A 26,627-nucleotide genomic window follows, 5' to 3' on the forward strand; every position below is an offset into this window, starting at 1 on the left:
GCGGATGACGTCACAGGGAAAACAAAATGGCGACGGCCATACGTGTCTGCTTCCGCATTCGTCAACAAAACAGACGTTTTTGGCCAATTTTCGTCTAAAAGAAGACGTGAGACAGAAATCTTCATCAACATGAGCTGGTTTGAGTCGGCATCCTTTAGCAGTCTTGCTAAGACGGCCCTGGATTCGGCGCAGAAGTCTATAGATCGTGTTTTAGACATCCAAGATGAAGGCGGGGAGCAAGGTTCCGGAGCTAGTGCCAGTCTGTCACAGACAACAGGTAAAAATATTAAATTCATTCCAGTTAACCATACAAGACGTTTGTATAAGAATTGATTGCGTTTGTGTGCTATAGAAAACAGTGTTTATTTGTCTTTTTTTTAATGATTGGAAATCTTACCAAAATATTCCAAAGTAGCATGATGATTTATATGCCCCCCCACCCCCACTTCAGAAGCTAGACAACATACTAAATGATTACTAGAATTTTGCCGTAAACATGTAAAAATGTACATATAAGAAAGTCTTACGGAAGTGTGTTTTAAGTAAAGTGCTCATAGTATACACTATCAAACTTGTACAAAGTTTATTACCGGGTTGACGAAGAGACAGAGAATTCGTCTCGAAAGCTCCCCAGAGCAATCTTTTCTATGTTGTGTGTAATGCTTAAATGTTTGTCAAAAGTTGTAGACATTAAATTTGTAAGATTATGGTGTTTTGGGTATTAGAAATTATGTACTAGATAAGAGCAGTGCATAGCACACAACATATACAAAATGTACTAAATCAAAGGTATTGATTTATATAAAAGGTATTGGCTAGCCAAAGAATATTACAATATTTTTTTGTTTGTTTTTGTATAACCGGCAAACTGCTTCAATCAAGGCTTATAACATTTGTACAGTATCATCCTCAAAGTATCCTCCTGAAGGTATAAAAGAACTCTGACAGTATAAACTGCATACGATTGAACTGATACCAAGTTTGGACCCCTACTCATTTCGATCATTATCGTGCTTGATGTGTTGCTCAGCCGCCCTGCTCAGACACCCTTGCTTTACTAATCTTCACTGGAAGTTACTCATGTTTACTCTCCAAGCAGAGCTAGGGTTTTGGCTGGTTTTTAATGTGTTTTTAGGCGTTTTTGTCATGCCTTCTACTTTGTCATCGTTTTTGTTGTGTCGCAAACCCAAGCTCTGCAGGCAGACGGAAGCTTCAATGCCTAATAAACCTAATCACTCCAACACATAACAAGCGTTTCACAAGTTAGTGCGAAGCGTGCCCGGCCATGCACGGGATTCCCTCCCCACGCGCCACAGAATTTCCGGCCCAGTCTCACCATGGACATAATCCTCGGTCTATCGGTCGTGGCCATGTTTTCATGCCATGTTCTTACTCTCACCTCTCAAATAGAAGTATCCCCTGGAATAGAAGTACCCCCCGGACAAATTTTCAAAATGTAATATAAGTACCCCCTGGAATAAAAGTACCCCCCGGAAAATTTCAAAAATCGACAGTCGAGGCTAGGTAAACTGTGTCCATACCTGTACAACTGTCACTGTCAGAGGGAAATAAGATAATAAGCAGGTAGGTAACTTATATTTAGTCAATTATGCCATACCTATTAAGTATATAGATATTGAACAGAATAACTATCCATAGCTTGTTCAAATCATGATGATCTTCCTCGCCTCTTCGTAAAATATAATAGTAATATTGAAAAATTGGGCATAGGTTCCCCGCTATGACCCCTAACCGGGGGCCACGGTGCTTTCAAATTCAACAAGTGAAAATGTACATGATACATGCTTTTTCTACTTGGAACTTGAAGCAAGTGATCAAAGAATATTGTTATATCATTTTATTATGACTGACAATCAGTGACATATAACAAAAATCATCAGAGTACTTTTAAAAGTTAAATGTACCTGATCATATTTTCTAAAGACATCAACCACAAAAAAAAAACACAAATATGAACACAGTCCTTCCACAGAAGAAATATGTCTATAAACTTTTGCTCCATAGCGTCGAAAACAAAGTGAGACGCTCGGATTTCGAGTTCCCGCGGTAAATCCCACAATATTGAACAGAGATCGACTGTAAAAGTAGCTCAACGTCACAGACCGCACATACTAAGAAGTTACCCATTACGTGTTGACACTAGAAACCCGCGATGAACCGCCTAAATTGGGAAAATCTTACTATTATTCAAAAAAATGAACCCTCTGAAAATAAATATGGCGCTGTGTGTCCATCGTTGCCCCAAAAATATAATATTTCCATGCGTTTACGGTATCATTTTAAAGATCGGTATCCGCACTACGCAATATGCTGCTAGTTTTACTGTCGCCATGCCTGAGAGTGGCGGCCATGTTTCGCGATTTCGCGCTGTTGTTTACCGAATCATATCGGACATATTTCTGCCGTTTTAGAGATTTTGTGGCCTCAAAACACATATCACAGGGGAAGTTAAGTTATGATTGTTGTTTTGACGTGTTACATGTCTTCTGCGAACAAATAATTCTTCCGCCGCGCTGCCGATACTACGGATATAGTGGTCAGGAAATTATTATTCCCTGTGTAGGCGAGCACCCTACTCCACACGTTTTTGATCAGCGTGCTTTGGTTTACGATGTAAACAGAGACTATCAAAGTTATTTATATGAAAATTGTATTTTAAAATGTCAATGTCGCGTCTTATTTTCCGATTTACTTTGTAGCGTCATAGCGATATCGACGGATATGTTACGAGTGCCGCCAGGATACTTTTCACAGGGCCGTCAACGCGGCGAGAAAATCAACGCCGGTAGGCCGAAAAATAACGAATTACGAGCAAAAATACCGGAGAAATATGGCCAGAAAAACCTTAACTTACGATTTTAGAGGGATTCCTGGTTTGCAAAGCCTCAATTTTTCAAAAAATAATAAACGTACCGTCTAGAATAAGAAAGTACAGGGTGGAACTTTTGGCGAAAAAAAATAAACGTACCGGTACGTTTATTTGAGAGGTGAGAGTACGCTTCCCCTACTCCTTGGCTAACTGCAATTACTTTCGTATAAAAAATAATAGCTCAATGTGCAACCAAAGACATCTGCCGGAGTTTACAAAGTCCCCACGATACTCAACTACGATCCAGGCCATTTGGGCCGTCGTACCAGAAGACGATGTACAGCCCGAAATAGCCATAGATTCTCTCATTTTTAATCCCCACTGCGGAAATGCCATGCTGTAGTGGGAGGATATCGTTGAATCTCAAAAAGTCTCTAAACTACTACCCACAAATAACGTTACATACAAAACCGAATCAGGACGCCATGATGGAAAGTCGCTTCATGTCCGTCAGCAAATGACTTGCCTATCGTGACCGCACTTCATTTACACCATCCAAAAACCATCCAAGAACAAAGCACACAAAAATTTGTACAATCCTCTGGTGTCGTGAGGATTTTTTAGTCTCTGTTGGTAGCACTCCCTCGCCAATTTTGCTGGTGTTGTTGAAAAGTTCCGTCCAATCTGAACACAGCGAGCGGCGGCATTGGTAACCGCATGTAACGTAAACAAGGCACGTGTTCCCGTTCATAATCCATTTAACGATGCCTGAGATAATGATAATAATAATTACTAGTAATGCAGTTCAAGTTAATACGTAGTACATATTTGTTTTATATGTCTTGTTCATGCATCATTGTATTTTTCTCGTGAGGTTTCCAATAGAAATGTACGTTATGATGCTATCAATGATCATGCCGGCGTGAGATCGTGGACACCAGCCTGTCGCATGAATAGGGCAGTCAGCGGGGAACCGGCGTTGCCTGGTGAATGCCGCTACACTTGCCGGGTGTGTGATAATCCGGCGCAGTAAAATTGTTACCACTAATGATTATCTAATGGTTCTCGGGGAGGAGTACTGTCACCTTTTTTTCAATGGAAGTAAATAGGTTTGCCCCGCCCCGAGGTCAGTGCCTGCAGAGCTTGGGTTTGCGACACAACAAAAACGATGACAAAGTAGAAGGCATGACAAAAACGCCTAAAAACACGTTAAAAACCAGCCGAAACCCTAGCTCTGCTTGGAGAGTAACTCATGTTCACATGACTGAGGCGATTGAAGAAATAGGTGTTAAGACTTGTTTCCCGGGGTCATAACATTGGGACCTGCTAGGCCTGGGATTCATCAAACCCAGAACCTTTACTCGGCTTTAGCTTCTGAGTCAATAACCCTGCCACCTTTCACAGGTAAGAAGTCATCAGGGGGTGGATGGGCAGCCTGGATTTCACCAACATCCAAACAGAAGTCATCTTCTTCTCCTACACCAGCGTCTGCCGCTCAGAAGAAAACATCTCCTGCGAGGTACTGTATACATACTATTATGTCATACCTGGGCTGCAAAAACCTTTGATATGGCTATTCCGGACGGGGTGATAACTTGGAGGCTTCATAGAATATTTAGAATGCATTTTGAGTGCACCGAGTGCGCCGCTGTCAAACATTTGAATACCGGTCTGTGGATTTGGACGTTGGGATGTGCGACTCTTACAACTTCTGGTGTATTACTATTACGCATTGAAATGTGTGTTTTCTCGGGTGGGCACGACATTAATAAAATCCCAGCCCTCCTGCGGGTTGGATCGACCTACGGTTGTGGGACGATCTGACCCACAGTGGGGCCGGTACCCCCGGGGTGATACGGAATACACCGTGTTGTACTCTATAGGGCGTATTCAGTCACGTGACCCTCCCCCTAGCAACGAGCACTGGCGGCCATGTTGGTGCTCACTTGATAGTGGGGCCCTATGGAACTCGCTGTATAAATGGCAGATGTTTTCTACGCCATTCACAATTTCCCTTCAAAACGTTTTGTCTCATAATAATGGTGTTTTGCCTCGTGGTCAGATGTTGGATTGGGACTGATAAAGCACACACCGGTCGGGTAACAGTAAGATTGGTTTTGCGTTTCTCGTGTAGGACGTGTCGTGCGGGAACATACGATCGCGAAGGGACTAACGACTGAAACAAAAGTGGATTTCTGACATACGAACAACGGATCTAGATAGTTGAAGTTTGAGAATCAACGTGTGTGTATGGAAATCTTTTGTATCTGGTCGAAAAGCAAGTTACAGGCCCGTTGTGTAACACAGTCGCGGCACCGTGTAGTCGCCAGTGCTTGAGATACGTTGATTCATAAACTGGGGGTCTTTCAACGTCGAACTTTCCCGATCATAACGTACTCCCTGTCAGCAAAATTTCTCACGACACTCAAGACACTGTACTACGTGGCTGCAGGCCTTGGAACACTTGTATGCTGTGAACTGATTTTATGCGTACTCTGTTAACAGTTTAGCGGCCATGTTTGTAGGCTGCTGGGGAACCTCGCTCGTCTATAATGGGTAATTTCTAGTAGGTGAAATTGGATTTTTGTAGCGAAAAGGATGTGAGGCTGGAGACTCTTTGCATATAATAAAACAGCGATCAGACGACTTCGCATTCCTTAGAAATTTAGAGAGCGTCGGACAATGAGAAACTTCGCTGCAGGGTGAGCACCAACATGGCCGCCCACGGAGGGCAGGGGTGATGACGTCACGTGAATACGCCCTATATTTATGAATAAATCTGGTCTCTAGTCTAAGCAGATGCTAGGAGATAAAAATGTGGCTTTCTTTCTAGCTTCCCATTTCTACAAACAGCCTTCCTTCATGTAGTCATGCTTTTCTGGCCTTACCTACATATTTTTGAAATTTCATTTTTTTCTTGAAATACTAACGTTATATTTATAATTTGTTCATGTTTTGTGTTTTGTTTAGGAACCTGGAGACGGATGAATTCTTTGCAGACTTCCTTGGCGGAACTTCGCAGGCTAAAAGATCTCCTAAAGCTGACTTGAAACAGCCTGCTGACACTACACCTGTACCAAAACAGTTACCCATCACTCCTTCCCAGACCAAATTATCCCCTCGGCCGGTAGGACTCAACGCCCTCTCTTCCACTGAAAAACAAAATCAGAGAAAAAAACAACCAGGACAATTCAAGCTTCAACTTGCCACATCTCCTACAAGCCCCAAACCACAGGCGAAAGAAAACATCCCCACCGACGCAGTTGTTTCCATTAGCCTTACAGAGGAGAGAAATGTTTCAGGACCTAAAGAAACCTTCGACATCATGTCAAGTAGTTCGAACTCGGACTTGTCTGCGAGTTCTGAAAGTCAGTCTGCGCCGGAAAGCGGTCCGGAAAAGGAAACAGTGGCCGATTTCACAGCTTCTAGTGAAATGGGAAATACATCTAGTAAATTTGATCCTCTCGGAGCTTTGAAGCTAGATGAAGTTCAGATAAATCATTTGGAAAGTGAACTAGAAGCAAAAGATCTTACTGGAGGTTCTGTTGTAAGTGTGTCAAGTAGTTCTAGTATACATAGCGGAGAAAAAGAAAACAGTGGTTTGGGACGAAATGCTGACTTTGATACAAGCACTGCCATTGCGGTTGAAGCAGAACCTGATGATTCTAGTTTTAGTCATGGTCCTCAAGTGGAAATGGTACTGGAGACAACGTTGGATGCTTCAAGTCAGTCCACTCTGGAAGACGAGAATAAAACACAGACACATGCACCGAGTCAAGAACAAGTTCGAGACGAGAAAGAGCCAAATGTTGAGGATTTAGAACAGACTTTCGATGGAAAAGCACAAGAGATATCCACCCAACAGACGGCGGACTTGAAAGAAGTGGAAGAAACGAACCTAACCGAGAAGTCGAATGAAATTACAAGCAACGACACTGAAGAAGATAAGCTAAGACAAGAAGAACCTCAACACACAAGGGACGATGAACCACCTCTTGTAGATAAAGAGGAATCATCTAAGTTTTCTAACGTAGAAGAAACAAATGAAGTTTCTTCAAGTAATGTTGACAAGGAGATGCCGAATTCTATAAGCGAAGAAGATGACGCTACTGCAAATGTACAGGAAATGTACAGAGAACAGAATGCAAACTCTGAGCCAGTGGACACAGAATACAATGGGGATTGTATCGATGGTGAGAAGGAGGAAACCGTTTCTCAAGATGGGCCTGATTCCTTGGAGATTCATGAAGAAAAGGAGAAAGATCAAGGTAGGATTTAAATAATAACGTTCTCCCTGCTGCCTAACTCTGTAACCAATACTAATAATAGAGGACGGGGTGCCAAATGGCTACTTCAGTGTGTTGAAGGTTAAAATTTTAAAATAAAGTGAAATAGTCTAAATGGCAATGAGTGATCATAGGGGGAAATATCTGGTGTATTTGTCTTTTTAGTTTATGACTTGTGTTTTGTCCTCTCTTTAAAAAAAACTTTGTGGATACACATGCTATGTATTTTTTCACGGATCTATAAACAGAGCAGAGGCTACTCGTATATAACTTATTCTATTTTGATATCAACATGTGACTATTGAACATTGTTACAGTGCAAGAGTGCCATTTATTCCATATAACTTATAAGGGCCTTAGGTAATATTTCAGCCTGTGCTTAAGAAGGCATTTAAAAGCTGATTTAGTCAGTTCCAGCCTCATGTCAGATTTCAAGTTGTTCTGCACTGGAGCAACATATTTCTTAAAGTTAAACTTTAAGAAATATGTTGCTTTAAGTTCAAGTTTAGTTGTCATTTGTAAATATGGCATCAATTGTACTTATATATGTGTCAGCTCTCTACAGTTGGCCGCCTGTATTTCGCACCAAAACTAGAAAAAGTAATGTATAAACTTTAAGGTGCTTTTATATTGAATGTAATTGATTATCTGTAATAATGATATGTGACACTTACATAATGATTTCTGTCCCCAAAGTACCTAGTGACAGCCCAGAAGAACTGAACCATGGAGAGACAGAGTCCACAGACAAAATAGGTTAGTAAATTATGTGTTTATATTTTCTACTACACCGATAGCTACATTTGTATGTTGACATACTAAATCATTTTTTCCTGGAATTTTGAGAAGATTTAGTCCTTGGACGTTTAGTAAAATCATTCAACCAGTTTGTTGGGTGATAGCAGAGTTTTGTAAACTTAAGGTAAATGTTGAATGGTCAGTAGTTTCAATTGGTAATTGTTTTACATCCATGAATAGTTTCATCAGGTTGGTAAATCACTGAAAAAATGTTTTTTTTACACAACCAAGACTTATTATTAGTCAGTTAGTGATTCATTCAACCGACGTTTCTATTTTCACCTTCCTCATGGCAATTCTGACTACATGTATGTGCTTTCATGTATGACTCATACCCTCTAATGACCCCTTTCCCCTCCTTCTCGTCAGATACAACTGAAGCCTTTCTGGACAAAGAGCCCACAGCTGGACTACTGGACAATGGGACAGATCCAGACCATGTCCAGGACAGCAGTGGTCAGCAGCAGTTGACTGAAGAGAACAGTACATCACAGAACAATGGCCTGGACCCACAGAAGTTACTCAAGGTATGTGTGGATTTTGTTAAGGGGGTAGAGGTTGTGGGGAGTTTGCTAAATTTTTTAACCAGCTTTGAAAGCCGTATTAATGAAATTGATAATTTTTTTTTCTTTTTTCATTCGGAACACTGGGACGTGCGCGGGTGACTGGGCTTGTTCCAGAGATCGGTCATAAAAAGATTAGTACCCCGGACATTCGTACGGCTGTTAGCATTACAACGAGGAGGGGCAGCGGCACCTTTATTGAATAGAAATGCTCCGCCCTGTTTGAGTTATAGCAGATCTTGGGTTGCGAAACGTACTTTCTCTGCCAGTTTGATACGGTCTTTATGCAACCTATAGATCTGCTTGGAGATTAATGTATACCAGTACTTTTCATTGTTGCGCTCTTCCATGTAGTCTAAGTGTGCCCCCTAGTGACTTTAAAAAAACTGCAGGGTAGGTGAGTTAGGTGATTGCTACTCAATCAACAGTGACTAACTTTTCTGCATATATCTTGTTGAGCAGAAGCTTGCTGACATGGCAGAGGTACTACAGGCGCGGGAAGCACGACTTCTGGAGCTCAGCAAACAGAACATGGATCTTGAGGAGACTGGCAACATACTGAGAGTGTGAGTGTTATCTACATGGCATTCTTCTGTTGTACCATCAAGTACCAGGAATAAAAGAACAAGGCAAACTCCCTTGAAATTAGACTTGGCATCGAATGAGACTTAATTGAAGTTCTATTTTGCATTAAATCTTTTGAAATGATATGTATATAGTAGTTAGTACATGTATCCATAATATATGATTGATGATCTAATTGGCTTATTATAAATACAATATGCAATTATACTTGAGAGAATTAGGAACTTCATATGGGTGGCATCAATGGCTTTTCTCACTCCACTTGACTTACCGGTATGTTGGGGAGTTAAAAGGCAGTGTAAGGGGAGGGATATATGTAGACTCTGCCTTCCAATACTGTGCCTTTGAGTTAGACACAGTAGATTAACAGCCTCAGAAGGGCTATGGAACCTTCTTTTACCTACTGATAAAAAAACTCTAATTTGAGTCCCTGCCAACGTTTCAGACAACTCCAGCAGGCGGAGCAGGCTCACGAGGCAGAGATGACCGACATCAACAGTTTAACAGAAGAGTTTACCGAGAGGATCGCCAGTACAGAAAGGAAACTTCAGGCTGTGATGAAGGTGGGTCTTTGAACTTACTACAAAGGTTTTGAATATACATGTATACTAGTAGTTAACCAGGTTGTACATACATTTGTTGGGCTGTGTACCATTACCTAACATACCTGTGAAATTGTTTAGCTATAGACCCAGACTCAAATGTCTAATATACCAGTCCTGTACCTGCAATATTGTTAAGGTACGGGTCTGCACCTGAATATCTAATGCACCTGTACATATGAGCGGCCGTCCACCCACCTGTAAAATTGTATAGGTATAGGTCCGTATCCAGACCTGAATATCAAGTGCACCTGTACAAGTCCTGAACTGCTTCCAAATTTAGTTGCTTGCAAATGTTTTCACTTTGTTCTGTAGCTCGAAAGAATTCTATCATGATGCGTACAAGGAGACCTCTGCTTCCAATATTCTATGAAGCATTGTCTGTGGTTCTGAAAGAAGCAGTTTTCAATTTTGCTTCTCTTTTTGTTTTCAGGAAAAGGAGACCATGGGTAGACAGTTAAAATCAAAAGAAGAAGAACTTTGTCGAAGGTAAGTGCAATCATCCCACCCATGTCATACTATAAATCTTATGTTGAATAGACTGTTGATATATCATTTGCTTGTTTTATACAGTTTTCCATACGAGTCACAAACCATTTTATAAGCTAACCAAATATACAAAAATAAGATATCTGGGTGGAATTTTTTCCAATATTTCCCATCATTTCATTGAATTTTGTTGCTATGATGGGTAAAAATTATGGCTATGTTGTCATATTTAGGTCATCTTGTCATTTTGACAGATAAATATTGATTGTATTTGACTCTTTATATGAAATACTAATAGGTTAGAATTCTGATGACTTGAAATCTACATGAATGTCTGTAACATGTATCTCTCTGTTCCACATATTACTAAGTTTCCTTAATCTTATCCTACATGTATGTTATACAGGGTGAATGACAAACAGATGGCACAGTTACTACAAGAGAAGGATGAACAGATAGAAGCACTAATGGAAGAAGGTATGACTGAATACATGTAGAATGGAAAGGCTGTTCTCGTTTTCTTTGGCTGGCTAGTAGTATGCTATTAAGTGTCATATTTGAAGGGAATACAGGCCAATTATCATTTGCCTTAATATTTAGTCCAAGCACAATTGATAGACTTTGTTAAAAGCCTTGGTTAAGTGATTGTAATGAAAGTATTATGGAACAGTACCTAGGGATACTGTGTGGACATGTGTAGCAATAACATTTTGAGGGCAAATTTCATATTCCAGTGTTCAAGTAAGCATGCTATTTGTATCCATGTGTAGTTATATAGGTTACCTGATAAAGCTGGATATATTATGTGTTAGTCTATGTGGCACATCCAACTCCTGAATTTGCCTCTGTGCTTCTCTCCAACACATGAAAAAAGCATCCAGACTGTCCCTGGTGCTAAAACCGTTCTTACTGTCCATAGTGCTGAAATAATTAGCTTCTGTCATGACAAGTCTCATTGTACAGGGCTGTCATCTTCCTGGGAGAGTAGTTATACAGTCATAATGAAAGTACCAACTAGAGGCAACTATGGAAACTTGCATGTAACAGAAAAGTTTTGATTTGAACCATGGCATGATAGCTCATGGCTGCCATCAGGTCTATGTCTGAAAGAAATGCGTTTTAAACGTCATTTTCATAAATTATCCATTTATGGGGGCTTACAAGTATTCGTTATCTAGTGTCTAGAGGGCTATTTGGAATGCAATTCTTTAAGGTGTGCAATGGTAAAAGTTAATGTTTTTTGAATCAGAAATGATATTTTTTTCTTAATTTGACAATCAATTTACATTCCCTACTACAGGCCAGAAGTTGTCTAAGCAGCAGTTACAGAGTTCCAACATCATCAAGAAGCTACGGGCCAAAGAGAAGGAGAGCGACAGCGTCATCAAGTCCCAGAAGTAAGGCATTATAGGCCATGCCAATAGCGAAATTTAAACCACACAAACTAGTTTGGTCATTGGGGGGGGGGTATTCACAAACAAGTCCTACAATGTACATAATATGCTGATACTTCTGTATGAAACTTAAATCATTTATATGTCTTAGATGTTGGGGTGCCAATTCCTTTGCCATATACTACCTAGATTATATTTTGGCCAATTCCTTTGCCATATACTACCTAGATTATATTTTGCTTTGTAGGGGACATTTTCACATAACCTAAGGACATAGTTTAATTCTTGTAGTCCAAAAGCTTGGATTTTTTAGCAGGGCAAAATGGTAAATACTTAATTACACTGGCCGAACGTATCCGTTACATGATATTTGATATTCCAGAGAAAGACTGGACAAGTTGCAGGAAAATGTGGATCATCTCACACATGTTCTTGATGCCAAAGAGGACATCGATAAGCAGCAGAAAGGTTTGTGACGTCCACATTCCCTAAGACACACAATATCATTGTAATGATATTTTACTTCTAGAATGATGGATTTCCTTATGATGCAAATGTATGTACACCTCTGTTGTTCTTTTTTATCTCAATGATAAATAGTTGTTCAATAAAGTTTTAGATGTTAATTTTCTTATTCTAGAAAGGTTTGTCAAGTTTTGTGCACATAAACCGTGTTTATAGCATAGCATCACATTCAATCTATAATAAAAATGCTCCTTTGCATGATTCTTGTGCAAACTCTTTCACAATTTAGATCTTTCTCAGTTCATCTTAAAGGAAATAACTTTGATTAAACAGTGCTTGACTTTTAGCTGACAAATTGCTTGCTTCGTTAGTACAAGAATATTTCCTTTGGATTGGTCAATAATAGTGTTCTCTTTCAATCTCCAGATGCCATCAAGAAGTTAAACTCAGCCCTGGAGAAACAAACAAAAGAACTGACAATAGCCAAGGTATGTATATCCACTTATCTACCATCGCACATCTTATGTCACATTGTATTTGGTATATCCAACTTTACTTAGCAAAAGCTACCTGTTTTTTCAAGTACATGAGTCATACTTTTTATAAGTTCAAGGTGAAAACACCATGATAATACAATGTATATGTACAATGTACTTGATTGTAAATCAACAAGATATAAATTTGCTTTATGTGAAAGCAGTATGACTATTCTCAAATTGTGTGGCATTATTGAATATTATTGTTCTTATCTCACTTTTCTTGACAATAATTGTCCATAGTAAGAAAAGTAACATTGGTACATATCATAATATGCATTAAATTTGAATCGTTGTCCATGTGGACAATATCTATTGTTCTACTTTGACAAACTATCGAGATTTGACTCTTATGTTGAATATTTTCAGAGCGAACTAGAAGAGGCCCAGGACAGAGTTCGCAGCATGCAGTCAGCGCTGGATAGTTCTTACAAGTACGTACATGTACATTTGCACATGGCACAGAAAGTCTCATTCTGTTATTGAACTCCTATACAAAAGAAATGTAGTCTATATAATTGGTGTACCGTATCATTTCTGGCACAAATATTTTCCTCACGATTCTTGTTCGAATGAAGGAGTAAAAAATATGATATTTTGCAAGCATACCTCCTATCACATCAGCTGGAAACTGCAAATTGTGACATGACTACAGCTATCTTCACTAAATTGGTAGTAGATCGCTTTTAACAATGCTTGCAGTCAGATGTGCAAAAGTTAGGTGTGACAGATGGTTCAGTGTTATATAACCAGCAGCTGCTGCGCTTCATGTCTGGAAAGCTGATATGTTACACAGTAGGGCGGTTGTACATGTTCTGGTTATTTGGATACAGATAGACACATTTTACAAGTCACTTGCATGCATATTGATTGGCAATGTCTCTCTTTATATTTAGGGCATACATCAGGACCCGTCCCTCCGTCCTGGGACGGAAATGTGCTTGTTGGGACAGTGGGAAATTTTCCCTCATTTGTCCCAAAATCTGAAGTTCATGACATTAAATTGATGAAAGTGTATTTTTGTAAACTTAAAATGACAGATTCAACAGCAAAATTTAACAACATGGGCTCCCAAACAATAAGTGGGATGGAAAAAATCTAAAGCTGGAGACAGCCCTGGCATACATGCATTGAAAACAAAATGTCAACGACAATTATTGAAGGATAAAAGCATGGTCTGTTTGATGATTTTTCACAGGGAGATTGGGGAGCTCCACAAGGCCAATGCCGCCCGGAACAGCCAGATGCAGGACATGACGCTGAGCGCACAGCTGCAGGCGAAGGAGGAACTGCGCCTGGCTCTGGAACAGGAGCAGGAGAAGGCCAACCTTGGGCACGAGAAACTTGTACAGCAGGTCAGAACTTTACTTCATTGTTCATTCATCGTTAGGGCAGCAAGTTTCCTTGCTGTTTCAGTAGCAGGTGCAATACAGAGGAGTTGCTAGCCCTTCCTCTTTAACATGCTTGAGACACCTGCCCAAACAAAGGACCCCCATTTTACGTCCCTTCAAGAAAAAGGGTACAACCCCAACCGAGACGCCATTCCCAGTATTGAACTAGGGTTTCCCAGTTATCAACTACATGTAACATGTAATTGGAGCCAGGAGCTCAACTGTGAGGCTGATACTGTAAATGCAGAAATGTTCGCAGTGGTTTTATGTTCGCGGTTTTCGAGGCGACCGTTTCACCGGGAACTCAAAACCACCGCGAACATTTTTGTCCAATACTGTAGCAGTATGTGACTATAGTGCTGCCGCAAACTTAAAACCACTGCGAACACTCAATTTTCTCCTTAGCGCAAAATAAAAACCATGCAAACTTAAATGCATTTACAGTATCTGTTACAGGGACATCTATTTTCTTCATCATTCTCTTTTTTATAGTGGATTCTTTTGTGTTTTCCAAAGCAGTTAGCAAATGCTATGTGAATAGTTGCAAGGTGGTCTTATGGTTAGGGTTGTTGACAGTTAGAACCTCAAGGGTCTTGGTTTGAATACATGGAAAGCGCTAATGTTGTATGCTTGGGAAAAAAACATGTATTACCTCACTTGACTCATGTGAAAATGAGTACCTAGCTTTGGTTGGGGACCTCTCAATCTTGTGCATGCTAACCTAGCCACTTGGCCATTTGAAGCCACTTATCTGTAATGGCTAAATTGCAATGAAAAGATAGGGGTTTCGAACCCCGGCCATGGCTGAAGACTATTAAGACAGTGTTTTGACATATCTTACAGGTTGAAGACCTGAGGTTGAGTCTACAGCGTGCAGAGAACCAGCAGAGCAGACAGGAGGACCTGCTACGGCAGGAGATCAGCGACATGCAGCAGAGACTTCAGCAGGCTGATGCTCGTAACCAGGAACTCAGCCAGTCTGTTACCGCTGGTGGGTATCAGGGACAAACCTATGTTCCTACACCCCTATGTTATGAGTCCGGGTGTTAAAACATAGACCGGATTCACACTTGGAAATATTCTGGACGTGCAACAACGACAAAGTCGTACATCTTTTGCATACGGCGCCTTTTTTCCTGGGTGTGAATCTGCCCCCTGAGTCGCATGACAAACATTTTATGGCGCTTACGACTTCGTTGCACATTGTAACTCCAAGGTGACTGAGGTTACTGAGACAATGAAGCCGTACAGGCTATAAAAATGCTGTGTCCTACGACACGCTGGGCCGATTCACAACCAGGAAAAATAGTCGCAGTATGAAGAAGACATACGACTTTGTCGGAACATAGGGGTGTAACCATGGGTATTTATATTGCATTCGACTGTTCAGAAATGTCAGAGATGAATTTCTTCTATAGAATTTCTCTCCGCTGAACTCTAGGTCTGTACCTGCTGACGTTTTATCCCAGGCTAGCCATGTTTTATTGCCAACAAGTAGATTGTAGAGGCTTCTTTTTAAGTCATGCCTTATGAATAGGTATAAATGTGACCTATCATATCTTACCAAAACATTGATCTTTTTTCCTCTTCCCACAGCAACCAGACCCTTACTGAGACAGATAGAGAACCTCCAGTCCAACTTCTCTGCGCAGACGTCTTCATGGGAGAGGGTGGAGAAGAACCTCACAGAGAGACTCAGTAAGAAATACATTTATCTCTGATTTTTAAGATACTTCAATATCATTGTGCTACATTGTACAGAAATACCTTCAATTCTGCTGAAGGTATAAGGTAGGCCTGAAAGAAAATAAAAAGACCCTGCCACTATAATTTGTTGGTTCTTGAATCCAACTTTTGAATCAGTTGTAAAAGTACATCAATCTTGCTTCCCCAATAATTTTGATTACTGTTTTTGCTGCCTTCTAATGTTCGGTGCAATAAAACTGCTGTGTTTGTAAAATGTATTAAATATACATATACGGGCAAGGCGTTCAGATGCGGTGTACATACGTTGTTAGAAAGTGTTATGCTTTACAGATTTGATATATCCCACTCAGCCAGTTTAGTGGTCTACAAAAGTGAAGACTCATTTATTGGTTGGGACATGTGTTTGATTAGATGTGTTGCTTGCCGTAGTTTTGATTTTATGTTGTTTGCCTCTGCCTGTTTCAGCGGAATCCCAGAGTCAGCTTGCCGAGGCCTCTGAGAAAGAGCGAATGGCGACGGAGACCATGATGGAGACCAAGGCTCGCCTCACGTCCCTGGAGTCCAAGTGCGCACTGCTCCGACAGGAGAAGTCGCGCCTGCTGGCCGAGATAGAGATGGAGAGGGCAAAGGTCAACAACATGGAGGATGCCAGACACAGGTTAGGGGGCAGGGTCAAAGTTCAAAGGAATGTCTGACTGCTGAAGGAGGTTTTAGCACATGTTTTTCTCCTATGTCAAAATAAAGTTGTATGTAACTTGATAGTATATATATCATGGTCTTGGGCTGTCAATAGTTATTGATACACTGACATGTTATGTACGGATAGCTACAATTCTACTTAGTAAACATGTAAACAATATCATAACTCAATATTTTGGCATTTCTAATCTTTTCTCAGAGAACAAGCACAGTTGGAGGCACTTCAGAAAACATCAGAGAAGCAGAAGGAGGATTGGACCAAAGAGAAGGTAGGCATCCTGTTTTAAGGCCACAAGTACCCTCCAGTTACTGTATCCCAGTTTGTAATCAAATATAGAAGAGGAAAACATATGCGTGGTGGTTTTATGTTCATGGTTTTCACGGCGACCATTTAACCGCAAACTCAAAACCACTGCGGACATTTTTGTCCTATACTGTAGCCATGTGTGACTGCATAGCTGCCGCAAACTGAAAACAACTGCAAACACTCCATTTTTGCCTTAACCCGGAATAAAAACTTACATTCGTTTACAGTAGACAATTTCAATGAATAGTAGAAAGTCTTAGATTTCATTTGTGATCATTTTGCATTCATACATGTGCTGCCCCTCTTCTCCAGCTTCTTCTTGAGAACCAGCTTGAGATGGAACGTTTAAGAGTGGACACAGAAAAGAAGAAGACCTTCTTGGCCCAGGAGCAGGCTCAGAAGGACAGGGTACGTCACATTCCTGCTACATAGTTAGTGTTCACTGCACAGTTTGTTTGAAATTCGAAAATCATTTATACCACTCTATTAGTGTTTAGAATGTATGAAGCTGACACAAAAAGTTTGTTGGAATGAAAGTACAGGACTGTTCTTAGTGTTCAGCACCAAGGACAGGAATGTTCACATTTGTGTGGATAGTGTTCAGCACCAAGGACAGGAATGTTCACATTTGTGTGGATAGTGTTCAGCACCATGGACAGGCATGTTCTTATGTGTGGCTAGTGTTCAGCACCAAGGACAGACCTGTTCTTATGTGTGGCAAGTGTTCAGCACCAAGGGCATTGCTGTCCTTATGTGTGGGTAGTGTTTAGCACCAAGGGCATTGATGTCCTTATGTATGTCGTGTTCAGCACCAAGGACAGGCCTGTTATGTGTGGATAGAGTTCAGTGCCAAGAACAGGCCTGTTCATATGTGTGGATGGTGTTCAGCACTAAGAACAGGACTGTTCTTATGTATAGATAGTGTTCAGTACCAAGGATAGGCCTGTTCCTATGTATGGACAGTGTTCAGCACCAAGGACAGACCTTTTCCTATGTGTAAATAGTGTTCAGTACCAAGGACAGACCTGTTCTTATGTGTGGATAGTGTTCAGCACCGAGGGTAGGCCAGTTCCTTTGTGTGGATAATGTTCAGCACCAAGGACAGACCTGTTTATATGTGGGGATAGTGTTCAGCACCAAGAACAGGTCAGTTCCAATGCGTGGATAGTTTTTAGCACCAACTGTACTTGGGTTTAAATGTTTTATTCTGAATTTCCTTTACAGGAATTATTGCAGAAAGAAAGGGTATAGTTGCTCTACAATATGTACCTTCGGTGGAATATAAGGATATCTTTAGTTGGGTTGGACACACACTGGATTAAGGAACAACTGAACACCTTAACCTTTAGAATACAATACATGTATAATACAATATAATCCATTGCATGTGGTTTAGATTTATAATGTGATAATTTCACTCTTGTTCATATATTAACCTGCACAATATTGATAAGCACAAAATATATAACTTCACAAAGAACACTGCTTTTGCTAAATGCACCCTGAAAGGTTGTAACAATTCTTCATTTTGTGAGGTATTGTATACTAATTCACATTGCAAACTTGCCAGAAATAATGACCATAAAGATACAATCATTTCAATGCTCTTTTTTCACCACCAAAGTTGGAATGACTGTAGATGTTTTGACTACCTGTGAGCGTAATAAAGTATAATTGAGAGAGAGAGAGAGAGAGAGAGAAAGAGAGAGAGAGAAATAGTTTATTTCATAATCAATAACACTCAGGAAAGTCATAAACAACATGAGTCATATTAAGATTGTGCTTCTGGCTTAAGGTATATTGCATGTCTTGGTGGAGGATTAGGTACACTGAATATTTAGTCCCATCAAAAAAGGGCACTTAAGCATGACAGCAAATCATTGCTTTGAGCAAAAGCTGGGGCTTGAATTATAATTCATTGGCATGAATTATACTTAAATGTGAAATATGATAGACAAGGTACAATGTACTAGAATGTAGACATGTGCAAGTACTTGTGTCTACAAGTCAGTTCACATTTTGTGATTATTGAAAGTTGTGGGTCATGTAGCGTGAGGCTGTTGTTGTTTTACAGGACAGACAGTGGTCTAAGATTGACCACGGCTCCCGCTCGCATTCACGGTCCAGCTCCGTCAGCGACACTTCCCAGAATTCCTCCTTTTTTCAGCCAATCCAGGTACAGTCTGCAATTATTTTCAAGAGAAGAAAGATGTCAACAGAAAAAATGAATTTGAAGGAGTTAGTTGGAATATCTGTTTGTGCATCTACTTGTATGCTAAACAAATTGGAAGAAGTGTTGCAGTTCTCTTGAAGAAAATACTGAAGAGCATAAGTCGGGAATGCTTTAAATGTAATTCAGGGAAATATAATTATAGTTTTCAAACAAAAAAACGATATCTTTAAATGTCTTTACCACTACCCTGGCCTGTGAACTTTGTTTAACCCAAACTTTAAACTTTACTTTACTCTTAGTATACATGTAAAATATTCAACTCAATGACAAACATTGACTAGCACGTGTATTATATTCTAAAGTTGCATTGATAGCAGATGGTTAGGGTATCAGACACGGGATTGAAAGGTCATGGGTTCACTTCCTGGCCAGACGTTATGTCATTGGGAAAGGCACATTACATGACTTTCCTCACTCAACCCAGGTGTAAATAGGTACATTTGTACCTCATTCAACGAAGTGTAAATGGTCACCTCACTGCCCTATGTGAAAATGGGTACTTAATCGGTTGGGGAGGTAAAAGGCAGTGGAAGGAGAGGGTTGGGCTCCACCTTCCAATACCGTGCCCTAGTCACAGTGGATAATAACCCACTGCCACTACAGCCTCAAAAGGACTGGAATTTTTGCATTTTTGCCTGATATGTTCTAAACTAACAGAACTTGAATGCCTCCCTAACAGGGTGACACCAGTGATACAGTGTACAGCCCCCTGTCACCCATGACCAACAGTACGTCGGGTAGTCTGTTGGACAGCATGCGGTCAGCCTCCACATCAACCCTGTTTGAGGGCCTTCAATCTACACTGAAGATGAGGGAGGGAGAAATCGCTCAACTACAGGTCAGGCCCTTGCATTTGTAAATACCATTGGCGGCGTTGCGTCCTTTGTGTTACCCTTGACTTTATAGTGGGAATATCATTCAAAACGTACAAGTATGACCAAAAAGACAACAAAACACACATTTTAGCTTAAAAAGTTTGTTATTTGTTTTTTGTCGATGAAATTCGTTGAGTGCTTTGTCAATTTGATCGGCCATAGTGACGCTGCCAGCATGCCGCAGGTCCACTGAGAGGGGGTTTAATGTAAAGAGTTATAATTGTAGTAATGATAACTTTATTGCTCAATAGTTGTATACAATAAAACATACATGTATGGCAACTTGTAGAACAATTCTTGCACATAACAAAATCTTACAAAATGTATCTACAAATGATTATGTTGTATTGTATTGTATGAAACTATGCATTTGTACAGTCCTTACAATTTAGGAATTTAATCTGAAATTTTGGTATGTTGGTAAGTTAGGCAAAACAAAGGACAAGTTCAATCATGGACCCCCTACTGGCTTTCTATAGTACAGCAGCAAAACTCCAAATTTTGGTATCTCACGTTCTGAATGTGCTGTGGTCATGTTTTTTGAGTGGCAGGTAGCTGTTTGATTCAGAAAAAGGTGGTGTTGGTTTGGGTCCCCCAGCAGGATTTCCTAGAGCTGCAGCAGTGTTTTTGGTGGAAACTTTCAAAGTCAGTTTAACCAACTTCTAACTTGTTGCACCCATGGTGTAGGAGGAGATTGTGAGGTTGGAACGTCAGCGAGCAGCCATGGGTGAAGAGCTGGTGTCCCTGTCCTCACAGAACCAGGATCTCCTCACACAGGTGGAGCAGGTCCCCACACTCAGCGAGAAGGTCAAGGTGAGGCAGAGGACAGTTCTCTGAATAGTTTCATCAGGTTGGGATGGGGGGTATTAATACCAACTTTGTAAAATATGCATTTCAAGATATGGAGATGGTCTATCGATGGTCTACAAAAATCACAAAATCTGGACAATCATTGGACTATTAGTCTAAGGGAGCACCCCCTAGTTTATTTTGGGTCTCAATTCGAGTTTGCACACCCCCAAGTCTAGCGACCGTCTCTTCCAGGAAATACTTCTGAGCCAAAACAACTGTGAATGGGAATGAAGGCTATCCCTCTAGCTACAAGAAAACCCGAGTTTCGGTTTCTTCAACCTTTGTAATTTTAGTAAATATAAGAGGGAAAAAGTATTTTTCCGTCAAAAATGAGGCGCAAAATTTGGCATTTTCCCGTGGAACTAAATACATCACAAAATTTTTTTACACGAAAATGACTGTTAGTGTCAGAAAGAGAAGACTCCAAGGTATAATCAAGCCCGTTATAAAGAAAATCCTACCACTGTGATTTTCACAATAACCCGACGCGCGAGGTAATGCAACACGGCCAAAAGAACGCAACAAAGGTCAATCTGGGTCAAAGGGGCAGTTTACCTTCAACGCGTATGGATATCCGGAAGTAAGGCTCGGATCAAAACGCAATTTCCACCCAAAACACACTAATTCATACGCTTTTCGGCCATGTTAGTATCTAATGTCAGTTCAAAGCACATTTTGAGAAATGTGAACTCAAACCCAGACCCTCGAAACCCTTTCGTCCCTTTTTTGTCGCGGACTACCATGGACCACTGTCGCGGAAGAACTGGTGCGTGCACCGTTAACCCCCCTGTACATAGCCCTTGAAGTTTGCACATGTTGTAGTCGGAATGCATTTTGTAGTCCATTTTTGCAATTCGGGTGATTTGGGAATAGTCTATATCTGTGTGGAGAATAGCTTTGGGGCTCAGATATTCACTGTGTTGTCTTCTGACCTCAAAGTATTTATACTTCAAGGCATTGAGTATTTTGCTTGCATACCTTTAAACTATTTTAGTACATAGTCATTGGTACAAACTTCAAGGGGTATGTACAAGGGGGTTGATATTGAAAAAAATATCAAAATGCTTACATTTTCATATTCAAGTGATTGTGACACCAAATTCATGACACCGAAATATGTTTCCTGATCACATTAAAGCACAATAAGTATTACTCAATGAACATAGACATCAGAAGGGTGACTGTCTGTTTTGTACAAACCCAGTACACATGTTGAATTTGATATTGAATACTGGTAATACTTATTGTGGTTGAATATTATCAGGAAATTTGGTATTTGGTGTTACAAGCACATCAAGTTTCTCTTTAACTTGTTGCATACCTGTAAGGTCAAGGTAGGTCTGTAAATCTTAATGTAGGTAGTATGTAATGTATGTAGGTCTTGATACTGTAAATCTTGAAATGTTTGCAGATGTTTAATTTTTGTAGTGTTTGTGGTGATCTCTCCAACACAGATTTTCATTTCCAAAGCGTTAACACTGTGTTTAAAAAGTGTTTCCAATGCAAACTTTCAAATTGTTTCAAAACTAGTCAAGAAATTATCCTTTCTATCTTCAATTTCATCCTTTCTCGGTGTTGAAGGGAGGAAAGCCTCCGATAACATAATTCTATTCAATTATATGTCCCATAGAAAACACTGTAACTTACAGTAGTGTTGAAGAATTTTGGTGGACAAATGCATGGGACATGTAGGGTTTCTCTAGTTTGCAACAGTTTACTAACTGAAGGAAACATATATTGAATAATATAATATATTCTGTTTCTGCCCACTATAGAACCTGGAACAGCGGTACAATGCCATGCTGCAGATGTACGGAGAGAAGGCAGAGGAGGCAGATGAGCTGAAGATGGATCTAGAAGACATCAAGGCTATGTACAAACAACAGGTAAATACAACCTTTCATTTACATGCATTATCTACTATGTCAAGTTCATGTATTACAAAATGTGAACAGCTCTAGATAGTCCACTGCAGTATGTGATCCATTTGTAAACTATAAAACTTGAAATACTTGCTGTTTTGTGGAGATCTCTTACTACAAACTCAATCCAAGACAGTCAATGTGTAAGTCCTGCTTGCCTAGACCAAAAAGTAACAGCGGAAAGAAAACATTCGTATACAGAGCTGTGATATGTGGAATGACCTGCAGACTGATGTTAAGACTCTTGATTCTAGCGTTAGACAGTTTGTGGGTAGGGTTATCAAGATTGTGAAAGACAAATGATTTTAGACTGTTGATGTGTAATGTACAAACCCTGGAAGATTAGCCCCTTGGGAGCTAAAGGGTATCTCAATAAACTACTATAATCTGGAAAAAAATTCGTCCATGAACATTTCTGTCTCTCACCATCAACATCTTTGATTGTTACTACTGTAACAGTGGTAAGTAACCAGTGTTTCAACTGTGAACTTGAGGATGCCACAGACCCTTGATTTTGATATTGCCATGAAATTTGAGTGTCGAGAACTTAAATCGATATACAGTATTTGTCTCTGTCCACAGATAAGTGATCTCCTGAGCAAGATGACATGATGAAGATGCAATATAGACATTTACGGAGGCTTACATCGGCTATTCTATAGTAATGGTGAACTACAGGGAATGAGCTGGCCAAGACGTGCTTCAGGGATCCTCAAGACTTCCTAAAAAAAGTCTTGTGGAACAGGTCTGAGATTATCAGAAGCTATGCTCAAGTGTTGGAATGTAGCATGAGATTTTCTCATCTAGGATTCAGATTAGAATGATAGAGCTTGGAAAGTCATCAAATCCACAGCCCGACTGTTCTACATTAGCCTGGTATCCACCCTATTCTAGCTCAGGTACACTCCTCTGATTGCTATCCCACTGAATGATCTGGCACCTGTCCCTGTGTGAACATTTGGCCTTGCGTCATTAATTACTTTGGGTATCGAATATTCCTCAGAAGCAGTGTAATGGAGATTTCAAATGCTTTTTTAAATTCCTGTTGCAGACGAAGGAGAGATGCATAGCTCTCACTAAGATTTTAGACATTCAAATATTCAGGAAGGCAATCAGAGGAGCAAATTGGAACTAGAAAAGGATGCATGGGTACAAAACATGTGTTTAGTGATACACTCTAGTCAGACACTGAATGTAGGGAATGATATTTTACGAACTGCAACATCCCTATCTAGGAGGATTGAAACTATTTAGGGGATCTAGAGCTATTTTTCTAAATATACGTGTACAAAATGTATCTGTCAAAGAAAAATTCAATTCACTCCTTTATTCTACATATTTTAGGGAAAGGATGTTTCTTTTGGCCAAAGCAGTTTGATAAGTGGTGCCACAGACTTATCATTTTTTAAAGGAGCATTCCATAATTCATCAGAGACTAAATTGTTATGCCTGAACCCTGTTCGTTTTGTCAAATTTACAATAAGTTGAAGCCTGAACGCAAGGCAAACATTATTGCAATAAAGTTCTTGAATTTCCCGGAAGACCCTTCCAACAATGCCAGAGTTCAATGTTTCTTACAAAAGTACCAAAATCTCGGTATCCCATTATACCGGATAGTTTTCACACATTTTTGTGTACCTTCCTAAATGTCTGATAGTCGTTCAACTGCTTTCGTTAAGCGTATTGCATCTAACATTAGCGAGAAATTGTGTCCGAAGTAGGCCACACACCTACATTAGAAGCAGGTCCATATGGGGGTACCTGGATTTAGAAAAGGATTATGTCGAAAAGACAGCTGAGATGATTAAGCCAAAAGTTGGGTGCATTTGTATCTTGAAAAATATAAGCAGAAAATAATACCTGTTTCTGGAGTGGAATGCTCCTTTAAGAGCCTTCTTTTGAACCAGTTTTGCATGTACATATAGTTGAATGTCTTGTCACAGAGATTGAATAGTGCCTGGTCTATCCTTGTGGGGATTCACATGTATGGTATAAGGATGGTGAGATACAGTAGTATAATTTGGGCAACTTGGAGAGAAGATTGAAAGACACTTTTCCTAGAAAAAGAAGAACTATCTTCTGGTCTACATCATATTTCATTCCTTTACGATGCTGCTATACTGACTTTTCGGTAAATTTACTTAGGTCTTAATTCTATCAAATGAAATAGTAATGTGGAAAATATACTACTACTGGTGTTTTTTTCTTTGGGTTTCAGTGCAATAGTTATTATGAAATATGTAATGGTAGCCTTCAATAGTGTATTTCCAATGTTTTACTTTTGAGATAGTTATGTACAGTAGTCAAAAGTTGCTTAATCTCTGAATCAATGCTTGAATGCATTAAACGTAGAAATTTAAATTCTTGGTGTTTCAGAAAAAGTATTTGGTTCAGGAAATGTGCTTTTGGTAGACGGTGTTTGGCACATGATATCTGCACCTTGATAGATACATCAATGGAGTATTCTGTGTTGTTTGCAGGCTTGTACAAACTAGATACATTCAATTTATCAGGTGTATAATGAGTGATGTTGGTTATCCATACATGTAGTGGTATGTGGTGTTTACAATTATTAAACACTCATGTTTACTCGAGTCATGTATGCTTCAAGGTCAGTTGAACACTATGTAATTTTTAACTTTACAGCAATGACATAGAAGACTGAATCATCTCCAAGCAGATGTTGGAAGGCAAAATTGTGACGTTTTCTGGCAGCTATCAAAAGGTCGTGATTTGTCCTTCCAAGATCTGCTTGGGGAAAAGGCTTGGAAATTCCTTAATTTTTCGACCAGTTTTAACTTCATACTATATTTCACACCCTAAAGGATTTTCTTGTTTTTCTTAACTTTATTTGGTCAGGGAAATCCTTGTATCTTCTTAAATATTACTAAGAAAACCAAGAATTATTTTTCTCAGACTTTCTACATCAAACAAGAAATGTGAATAATGTTTTCTTAGTGAGACCAAATTTTAAAGAAAATTCATGTATGTCAAGAATAAAAATCTTAAATGTAAATTATATTTAAGATACTCCATTGGACCAAACAAGACGCAAATATTGCGTGAAGACTAAACAAGAAAGATTGACTTAAATTTCTAGATTTTTTTAAAGCGTAAACCAGTGCATTAAGGGAGCTTTCACCCCATTTCTTTGTAATTTAGATGTCTTTGTAAGACCCTAGTTCCAAAATTTATGAAAAGCATGAACTTTTTAATGATAAAAGAATATACAGGACACGGAGGTGATGCACTCAAGCAAGTTTCTAATATCAACATCACCTCTGAAAAAGGAAAATTACAGCTGAAAAATACTATAACAAGTAAATCACAGCATTTGAATTGGGTAGAACAAGATGGAATAACGGACAAATTTCGAGTTGTTAATTCAAGGGTTTAGTAGATAATTCAGATAATTCTACGTTTGGTGTGTACAATGTATGTTTGGGTTAAATTTAAAAACAAGAAAGGTGAACCCCTGAGTTGCAGGTAGGTGTGGGCTTTTTCAGGTAGACTGTTACAATTAAAGACGAAGCCTGTAGATTGCCAAGAAGGTTCAGTATTTGTACATGACTTGTTTGTCACCTGAATCTAGTTGACCACTTCGAGTCTGTTCTGACATTTTCTACTACAGATTTACTAAAAAAGTTTTAGCATTTTTCCACAAATGGCTGTATCATGGATTTATTCCTGTGTATTGACATGTTTGAATTCTGAGAACGAGTAGCTCGGGCCACCTGGGTCCGGATTCAACAAAATCCTTTCCTGGTGTTATTTAGCCCGATTGGTCTGAGTTTCATCTTTTCAGCTATGCCGCACCAATAGCATGTCGTTCCATTTTAGATATATAGTAAGTCTATTAAAACGGCTTTCTCTGTGAATGAGCGCATCGTTGCCGCAGCAAACGACGGTGCCGCTACCGCCTACAGGCCATCATCAACTGAGTACTACAAGCTGAATCAACCACCTCTGTTAGATAACTTATAGTCGGCGTTTGAGTTCTAACGAGAAACAAAACCTCAGAGGTGAGTCCAAGGAAACCAAATGCCAGAGGTTAGTCGCAAAGAATTGATGTTTTGAAGTGGCAAGTAGTGTT

The 26,627-nt window shown here is 39.7% G+C and overlaps 1 protein-coding gene across 2 annotated transcripts; it reads left to right on the plus strand.

The window, feature by feature from the left end:
- LOC136439790 (TATA element modulatory factor-like) lies at positions 1 to 25,128 on the plus strand. 2 transcript variants are annotated; one of them, XM_066435370.1, is made up of 25 exons: positions 1 to 277; positions 4,235 to 4,349; positions 5,801 to 7,098; positions 7,813 to 7,872; positions 8,284 to 8,441; positions 8,940 to 9,043; positions 9,508 to 9,625; positions 10,098 to 10,153; positions 10,560 to 10,630; positions 11,454 to 11,550; positions 11,930 to 12,015; positions 12,439 to 12,500; positions 12,918 to 12,982; positions 13,747 to 13,903; positions 14,783 to 14,930; positions 15,536 to 15,637; positions 16,112 to 16,304; positions 16,545 to 16,614; positions 16,965 to 17,060; positions 17,877 to 17,897; positions 18,727 to 18,828; positions 19,565 to 19,723; positions 20,448 to 20,573; positions 22,388 to 22,498; positions 23,117 to 25,128. In XM_066435370.1, the coding sequence occupies exons 1-25, from the start codon at positions 130 to 132 to the stop codon at positions 23,144 to 23,146; spliced, it is 3,753 nt and encodes a 1,250-aa protein (XP_066291467.1). In that variant the 5' UTR covers positions 1 to 129; the 3' UTR covers positions 23,147 to 25,128. The 2 variants fall into 2 exon arrangements, with proteins under 2 accessions (XP_066291467.1, XP_066291468.1); XM_066435371.1 differs by lacking the exon at positions 17,877 to 17,897.
- The last annotated feature ends 1,499 nt before the right edge of the window (positions 25,129 to 26,627 follow it).

Source organism: Branchiostoma lanceolatum, chromosome 8 (assembly GCF_035083965.1).
Source record: "Branchiostoma lanceolatum isolate klBraLanc5 chromosome 8, klBraLanc5.hap2, whole genome shotgun sequence".
NCBI classification, from domain to species: domain Eukaryota; kingdom Metazoa; phylum Chordata; class Leptocardii; order Amphioxiformes; family Branchiostomatidae; genus Branchiostoma; species Branchiostoma lanceolatum.